Here is a 9,344-nt window from a genome sequence, read left to right as displayed (position 1 = left end):
TAATAACTTAATGCAGTAAACATTTATTGTGTGGTAAAATAGGCAATTTGTTTTTATTAAGGTCAGGACCATTTTAAGGTATTTTCTCAGACTTTCATACGTTTGAGAACATAATGGAGTCCTTTCAACAAAGACAGGTTGGAAGATAGCCAGTTTAAACACAACTTCTTTCATCCTCAAATTCATAGAGTAACTGCACACAGAAACAACATCCAATTAAAATACCAAAAGGAACAACAAGCCAGATGCTGGATTTTAGTTTCTGTGCAAGTAAATTAATGGCAATCAGAAGCTGGAATCAGTGCCAGCAGAATTGGCAGGCCCAGCACTAACACAGGCAGGATTGTGACTGAACAATCAGCTTCTCCAGGAGCGGCTGCTGGGGACAATCAGTCCCTTCCCCATCGCTCAGACACTGAGACCAGGACAATCAGCCCCATTCCCATCGCTCAGACACTGAGACCAGGACAATCAGTCCCTTCCCCATTGCTCAGACACTGAGGCCAGGACAATCAGCCCCTTTCCCATCGCTCAGACACTGAGACCAGGACAATCAGCCCCTTTCCCATTGCTCAGACACTGAGAGCAGGACAATCAGCCCCTTCCCCATTGCTCAGACACTGAGACCAGGACAATCAGCCCCTTCCCCATTGCTCAGACACTGAGGCCAGGACAATCAGCCCCATTCCCATCGCTCAGACACTGAGACCAGGACAATCAGCCCCTTCCCCATTGCTCAGACACTGAGAGCAGGACAATCAGCCCCATTCCCATCGCTCAGACACTGAGACCAGGACAATCAGCCCCTTTCCCATTGCTCAGACACTGAGACCAGGACAATCAGACCCTTTCCCATTGCTCAGACACTGAGACCAAGACAATCAGACCCTTTCCCATTGCTCAGACACTGAGACCAGGACAATCAGCCCCATTCCCATTGCTCAGACACTGAGACCAGGACAATCAGCCCCTTTCCCATTGCTCAGACACTGAGACCAGGACAATCAGACCCTTTCCCATTGCTCAGACACTGAGGCCAGGACAATCAGCCCCATTCCCATTGCTCAGACACTGAGACCAGGACAATCAGCCCCTTCCCCATTGCTCAGACACTGAGGCCAGGACAATCAGCCCCTTTCCCATTGCTCAGACACTGAGAGCAGGACAATCAGCCCCATTCCCATCGCTCAGACACTGAGACCAGGACAATCAGTCCCTTCCCCATTGCTCAGACACTGAGACCAGGACAATCAGCCCCATTCCCATTGCTCAGTCACTGAGAGCAGGACAATCAGTCCCTTCCCCATTGCTCAGACACTGAGAGCAGGACAATCAGCCCCTTCCCCATTGCTCAGTCACTGAGAGCAGGACAATCAGCCCCATTCCCATCGCTCAGACACTGAGACCAGGACAATCAGACCCTTTCCCATTGCTCAGACACTGAGACCAGGACAATCAGTCCCTTCCCCATTGCTCAGACACTGAGGCCAGGACAATCAGCCCCATTCCCATCGCTCAGACACTGAGACCAGGACAATCAGCCCCATTCCCATTGCTCAGACACTGAGAGCAGGACAATCAGCCCCTTCCCCATTGCTCAGTCACTGAGAGCAGGACAATCAGCCCCATTCCCATCGCTCAGACACTGAGACCAGGACAATCAGACCCTTTCCCATTGCTCAGACACTGAGACCAGGACAATCAGCCCCATTCCCATTGCTCAGACACTGAGAGCAGGACAATCAGCCCCTTCCCCATTGCTCAGTCACTGAGAGCAGGACAATCAGCCCCATTCCCATCGCTCAGACACTGAGACCAGGACAATCAGTCCCTTCCCCATTGCTCAGACACTGAGACCAGGACAATCAGCCCCATTCCCATTGCTCAGTCACTGAGAGCAGGACAATCAGTCCCTTCCCCATTGCTCAGACACTGAGGCCAGGACAATCAGCCCCATTCCCATCGCTCAGACACTGAGACCAGGACAATCAGCCCCATTCCCATTGCTCAGACACTGAGAGCAGGACAATCAGCCCCTTCCCCATTGCTCAGTCACTGAGAGCAGGACAATCAGCCCCTTTCCCATCGCTCAGACACTGAGACCAGGACAATCAGACCCTTTCCCATTGCTCAGACACTGAGACCAGGACAATCAGACCCTTTCCCATTGCTCAGACACTGAGACCAGGACAATCAGCCCCATTCCCATCGCTCAGACACTGAGACCAGGACAATCAGCCCCTTTCCCATTGCTCAGACACTGAGAGCAGGACAATCAGCCCCTTCCCCATTGCTCAGACACTGACAGCTCCTTCTGAGCTCTGAGTTTGCGGCTGCTCCGTGAACCCGGAGGTGAAAGGTCAGAGGAAGCACGGGGTCATTTCCGGTCCGCGAGCCTGTCATGGCGGGTAAGAAATCGGCCAAAGACAAGAAGCGGAAACGTTGCCACGGAGAGGAGAGTCACAGCGAAAGGAAATGGCTCACCTCCGACTCAGGAACGAATGAGGTGGGCGACCGGATTAAAAAACAGCGGAGGCGGAGGAGGGATCCCGCGGAGCGACCCCGACCCAAACCCCACCCTCCCGACCCAGACCCCCCCCCCCTCCCGACCCAGATCCCCCCCCCCTCCCGACCCAGATCCCCCCCCCCTCCCGACCCAGATCCCCCCCCCTCCCGACCCAGATCCACCCCCCCCCCCCCGCGTCCCCCCCCCCCCCCCCCCGCGTCCCCCCCCCCCCCCCCCCCGCGTCCCCCCCCCCCCCCCCCCGCGTCCCCCCCCCCCCCCCCCCCGCGTCCCCCCCCCCCCCCCCCCCGCGTCCCCCCACCCCCCCCGGCCTCTTGTTGACTCCCCATCCCCCCACCCGTCTCGAGATTTTCCAGCGCTGAAGAAACTGCGATGTTCTCAGAGTCAGGATGGTTTGTAGAGGGGGACTTGCAGATGCTGCTGTTCCCATGCACCAACTGGCCTTGTCATGAATCGGTAGAGATAACGGGTTTGTAAGACGCTGTCAAGAAAGACATGACAAAGAGTCTGTGTATGTCTATATGTGGGTGGGTGTGACGTTCTCTCTCTTTCTCACACATTCTCTCCTCTTGCCCATACCCACCGGGCTGGAAAAAGTTTAGTATAGCTGAGGAGAGTACTGTAAAACCGCCAAAACTTTCCCCCTCTGCACCGTCTTAACACTCCAGTTGTGCCAAGTCCCAGTGTTGCTGTGTCTGTCACTTAGCATCTTGACTGCTGCTGTCCTTCAGGAGACCTAGTTTCCACTCCCTCCAGCAGGCAAACTCTCACCCTCTGTGCCTATCCCTAATCTTGACAGGGAGTTGTGGAGTTATACACTGCAGAAAAGGCCTTTCGGCCATCGAGTCTGCACTGACAGTAACTACCACTAAAGTGCTAATCCCATGTTTCTGTATTTGTCCGTATCCTTGAATGTTTGATTTGATTTATTATCACATGTTTTAGTATACAGTGAAAAGTATTGTTTCTTGCGTGCTATTCAGACAAAACATACTGTACGTAGAGAAGGAAACGAGAGTGCAGAATGTAGTGTTACAGTCATAGCTGGGGTGTAGAAAAAGATCAACTTAATGCGAGGTAGGTCCATTCAAAAGTCTGATGGCAACAGGCAGGGAAGAAGCTGTTCTTGAGTCGGTTGGTACGTGATCTCCGACTTTTGTATCTTTTTCCCAACGGAAAAAGGTGGAAGAGAGTATGCCTGAGGTTTGTGGTGTCCTTGATTATGCTGGCTGCTTTGCCGAGGCAGCGGGAAGTGTAGACAGAATCAATGGATGGGAGACTGGTTTGAGTGATAGACTGGGCTTCATTCACGACCCTTTGTTGTTTCTTGCAGTTTTGGAAAGAGCAGGAGCCATACCAAGCTGTGGTACAACCAAAAAGAATGCTTTCTATGGTGCATCTGTAGAAGTTGGTGAGAGTTGTAACAGACATGATAAATTTCATTAGTCTCCTGAGAATGTAGAGGCGTTGGTGGGCTTTTTTAACTATAATCTCCATGAGGAGGGACCAGGACAGATCGATGATCTGGGTACCTAAAAACCTGAAGCTCTTGACCATTTCTATTTCATCCCCATTGATGTAGACAGGGGCATGCCCTCCACTACGCAAAATGTTATGCTATTTCTATTGCTCATCCAGATATTTTTCAAAACCTTGCAAGATTTCAGGCCTCCACTAGCTTCCCAGCTGTGCTTTTCAGATTCCCATCACCCTCTGAGTGTCTCTTTCTCTCTCTCTCTCTCTCTTTTCTTTCTCTCTCTCTCTCTCTCTTCTTCTCCTCTTCCTCCTCTTCCTCCTCTCTTTCCCCCCCCTTCCCCCGAAAGCCCCTCTTCTTTTTGACCTCTGGCTGAATGAAGCCAAACACCTTAACAGTTTTCTACTTTTCCAATCCAGACTTTCTCTCCTGCATTTGCTGCTAATAGACTAGTGATAGATCTATGATTTGAGAAGCAGCTCCTTGCAAAATCTTACAATTAGCTGTATTTTGAACTGTGAGTCTGCAAGCCAGATTGTGACCCGTGGGCTGTGTGTTGGACAACCCTGTTGCAGATAGTAACAGTGTGACCGCTGTATTTTAGTGGTGGAGGGAGTGAATATTTGAAATCTGTCAGGTGCCAATCAAGCTGGCTACTTTGACTTGGATAGCATTGGTCTCAAATGTTGTTCAAGCTGTGCTCAGCAGACCATGAGTGAGAATTAGGTAGTAAATGCTGTGCCATCATCCATCCATGGGGAAGTGCTAGGAACAATCTTTTTAAAAGTTAGGTGTCTTGTCGCTGGCTTGGCCAGTTAGTTTTCTCTACCGTTATGCAGATGAGTCTTGTGAACTTGAGTTTTATCTTTTTCAGTAGAAGTTTTCATTATCAGACAAGGAAAAATATCTTTTTTTTCACATTGTGAAATATATTTAAATTGTTGCATTTGGTAAGTTTTATTTTTCTTGTCATGTTTTAAATTGTAGAATTCTGTTCAGAGCATGGTTTTGTGGTTTCGGTGATCGTTGACATCGGCTACCTCGAGCCAGATCTGCTCGCCTGTTTTCAGTCCTTACCATTCATTTTTGGATCTGAAAAAGTTGTCGGGCATCTTTTTATGAATCCTTAGACTCATTACTAAATATATATAAGCAAGTCATGGGGTGAATCTCTTTGGGGTTCCCTTGCCATTCAGTGAATGTTAAACCTCATTTGACAAATTGGTATAAAATTTACTGTTCCATATTAAAAAGTGGGATTTTTTGCATACTTTCACCAAGCATTATTGTTCAGATTGATTAGCACATTGATGCAGTTCTCTGTCAAACTGGTCTCCATGTGAAGAGTCATCTGCTTTTACTGTACTGATAATTACTATTTGTGTGCATAATCTTTCCTCATATTTTCATAGTCTTGAGTCAGATCATGGGAACGGCCCTTCGACCCAACTTGTCCATGCTGCCCTTTTTCTTTAAAATCCCTAAGCTAGTCCCAATTGCCCGCATTTGGCCCATTTCCCTCTATATCCATCTTACCCATGAAACTGTCTAAATGCTTTTTAAAAGACAAAATTGTACCCACTTCTACTACTACCTCTGGCAGCTTATTCCAGACACTCACCACCCTCTGTGTGAAAACGTTGTCCCTCTAGACACTTTTGTATCTCTCACCTTAAACCTATGACCTCTATTTTTAGACTCCCCTACCTTTGGAAAAAGATATTGACTATCTAGCTGATCTATGCCCCTCATTATTTTATAGACCTCTATAAGATCACCCCTCAGCCTTCTACGGTCCAGAGAAAAAAGTCCCAGTCTATCCAGCCTCTCCTTATAACTCAATCCAGCAAGTCCTGGTAGCGTCCTAGTAAATCTCTTCTGCACTCTTTCTAGTTTAATAATATCTTTTTCTATAATAGGGTGACCAGAACTGTACACAGTATTCTAAGTGTGGCCTTACCAATGTCTTGTACAACTTCAACAAGACGTCCCAACTCCTGTATTCAATGTTCTGACCAATGAAACCAAGCATGCTGAATGCCTTCTCAACCACTCTGTCCACCTGTGACTCCACTTTCAAGGAACTATGAACCTGTACCCCTAGATCTCTTTGTTTTGTAACTCTCCCCAACGCCCTAGCATTAACTGAGTAAGCCCTGCCCTGGTTTAATCTACCAAAATACATCACCTTGCATTTATCTAAATTAAACTTCATCTGTCATTCGTCAGCCCACTGGTCCAATTGAGCAAGATTCCGTTGCAATCCGGGATAACTTTCCTCACTGTCCACTATGCCATCAGTCTTGGTATCATCTGCAAACTTACTAACCATGCTTCCTATGTTCTCATCTAAATCATTAATATAAATGACAAATAACAATGGACCGATCCCTGAGACACACCACTGGTCACATGTCTCCAGTTTGAAAAACAACCGTCCACAACCACTCTGTCTTCTGTCATCAAGCCAATTTTGTATCCATTTAGCTACCTCACCCTAGATCCTGTGAGATTTAACCTTATGCAACAACCTAACATGTGGTAACATGTCAAAGGCCTTGCAAAGTCCGTGTAGACAACATCAACTGCACTGCCCTCATCCACCTTCTTGGTTACCCCTTCAAAAAACTCAATTAAATTTGTGAGACATGATTTTCCACTCACAAAGCCTGACTGTCCCTAATCAGTCCTTGCGTCTCTAAATGCCTGTAGATTCAGCCCTGGGTACATCCTTGTTCAATGGATGTAATTTTATAGAAACATTCCTTGCCTTTTGTTCCCTTGTTTTTTTTTCCCTAAGCTGATACTCCTCAGCTTTTCCTTGTTTTGCATTTGTTAAAATCTGGTTCAGTATGTTTCTGCAATTTGAAAAACAACCGTCCACAACCACTCTGTCATCAAGCCAATTTTGTATCCATTTAGCTACCACACCCTGGATCCTGTGAGATTTAACCTTATGCAACAACCTACCATGTGGTAACATGTCAAAGGCCTTGCAAAGTCCGTGTAGACAACATCAACTGCACTGCCCTCATCCATTAAAACAGATTTGGAGAATATCCGCCTTAATCAGTAATACGGTCTCCAGAGTTGCATGCAAACCTTGCTCCACTGTTCCAGACAGGGCAGAGTAATTGGGAGGTTTCCCTACAACATCAGGAGTTGCAGTTGTTTTGGTATGTTTTGCCAATGTTTTGGTACTCTGCCCTTACAGTTCAGAAAGTTATATAAGTGTGTCATTTGTTTGTGGAGAGTAAATTGCATTCAAAGAATAAGTAAATAAAAGTTTTTGACATTTTTCAATATTGTGCACTGCCTTCCTATTCATATTGTCATATAAATATATAGCATTGGAATTAATTTCGTTTAAATTTAGACTGATTTTTTTGTGTGCATTATGTTTTGCAATTCTAATTGTAACTGCTTTATGTTCTTGAAGTCAGGAAGAATTGCTTCGGAAAAAGAGATGGTCAATGAGACCAGTGACTTGGAAGAAGGGGGCCTTGACCTCAATGTTACCTTGAAACCAATCAGTTCATACATCTCTGACAGGAAAGAAATGTTAGAACAGTGCTTCAGAGTAATAGGAGAGAAAAAGCTTCAGAAAATGCTCCCAGATATTTTAAAGGTACTGGAACAACAAAATCATCACACAAAATATGCCAATGTACTACATGGGACATGAGTTCCTTTTTGTGTTCTGGTTAAGTGAAAGCTGCTGCTTTCCCCAGGGAAAATGAGGAATGGGTTTTCTTGTCCAAGCACCTGCTTAGATTTTTAAAATTTTAATTGACATGTATCACAATTCCTACTCGGAAATCAAAAATAAAATTTTAACAACACTTAATCTTTGTAATATGACCACCGATAATCCATCTCAAATAAAAAATTATGTTTAGATGGATCTGGAAGAGCTTGAAGACAGGAAATTAAGGCACTGAATGAATCTAGAATCAATTTTCAGTAATGCTGGTCGACTGCAGATGGGATTGTTCAAAACTTAGAAAATATTGGAATTGCATGGTCATGGAAGCTCATACCTCTGACTGTGTTTGCCCATAAAGGGACCTTGAGGCTTGTCCAGTGGCCAAGTCATTTTTTTATGTTCCATATGTTTTAAATGTCGGTGATTTCTCTCTTTAGGATTGCCTAAATTCTTAAATTAGCTTAATTGCACGAATTGTAATCCAAATCAATTATATTGATATCCACAATTGTGTGATATTAGCTTTTGCTCAAATAATACAGTGGGATTATTTCTTGCAAAACAATAATTGTATTTTGTCTCCAGCAGAATTGCTCTGTAGAAGAAATTAAGGCACTCTGTTTGGAGCAACTGACACTTTTATCTGATAAGAAACTTCTCCAGATTATTGAGGGTAAGAAATAAGATTTCTGTTTTACCAGTGAAGAAGGAAACAGCTGTTTGGCAGAAAACAATTTCCAATTGGGATCAAGTAATATTTATGCATACTGTTTTTGTGTGTTGGCCTTTATTGCAAGGAAAATGGAGTATAAAAGTAGGAAATCTTGCTTCGACCCTGTGGGATATTGGTGAAACCCCATATCGAATACTGCGTACACTTTTGGTTCCTTACTTAAGGAGGGAAATAGTTTAAAGTTTATTTATTAGTGTCACAAGTAGGTTTACACTAACACTGCAATGAAGGTACAGTGAAAATCCCCAAGTTGCCACACTCTGGCGCCTGTTTGGGTACACAGAGTGAGAACTTAGCATGGCCAATGCACCTAACCAGCACGTCTTTCGGACTGTGGGAGGAAACTGGAGCACCCAGAGGAAACCCACGCAGACACAGGGAGAACATGCAGACTCCGAACAGACAGCAATCGAAGCCAGGAATTGAACCTGGGTCCCTGGCATTGTGAGGCAGCAATGCTAACTACTGTGCGCCCCATATGCTCTCATTGGAAGCAGTTCAGATAAGGTTCGCAAGGCTGATTCCTGGGATAAAGGAGTTGGCTTTTTGTTGAAGGGTTGGACTTGTACTAATTGGAGTTTAGTTGCATGAGAGTTAATCTTATTGAAACATGTATGATTCCGAGAAGATGTTACCCCTCGTGGAGAAATCGCGAACTAGGGAGCACTAGGGGTGGCATGGTGGCAAAGTGGTTAGCCCTGCTGCCTCACAGTGCCAGGGAGCCTGGTTCCATTCCCGGCTTGGGTCACTGTCTCTGTGGAGTTCTCCGTGTCTGCGTGGGTTTCCTTTGGGTGCTCTGGTTTCCTCCCACACTCTGAAAGACGTGCTGGTTAGGTGCATCGACCCGAACAGGCGCCGGCATGAGGCGATTAGGGGAATTTCACAGTAACTTCATTGCAGTGTTAAT

General features: G+C 46.0%; 1 protein-coding gene across 4 annotated transcripts in view; it reads left to right on the top strand.

The window, feature by feature from the left end:
* Positions 1 to 2,368: 2,368 nt before the first annotated feature.
* The window catches only part of caap1 (caspase activity and apoptosis inhibitor 1), a 31,923-nt gene continuing 24,947 nt past the window's right edge, over positions 2,369 to 9,344 (top strand). For 2 of the 4 annotated variants that reach the window (XM_078214287.1, XM_078214285.1), the window contains exons 1-3: positions 2,387 to 2,506; positions 7,438 to 7,626; positions 8,290 to 8,377. In XM_078214287.1, the coding sequence (XP_078070413.1) occupies positions 2,402 to 2,506; positions 7,438 to 7,626; positions 8,290 to 8,377 (382 nt within the window). In that variant the 5' untranslated portion in view covers positions 2,387 to 2,401. Of the gene's footprint in view, positions 2,507 to 7,437; positions 7,627 to 8,289; positions 8,378 to 9,344 lie in introns of all 4 variants that reach the window. The other 2 variants (XM_078214286.1, XM_078214288.1) reach the window with 2 other exon arrangements.

This window comes from Mustelus asterias, chromosome 6 (genome assembly GCF_964213995.1).
Source record: "Mustelus asterias chromosome 6, sMusAst1.hap1.1, whole genome shotgun sequence".
NCBI classification, from domain to species: Eukaryota; Metazoa; Chordata; class Chondrichthyes; order Carcharhiniformes; family Triakidae; genus Mustelus; species Mustelus asterias.
This window is presented reverse-complemented; position numbering and strand designations above follow the sequence as displayed.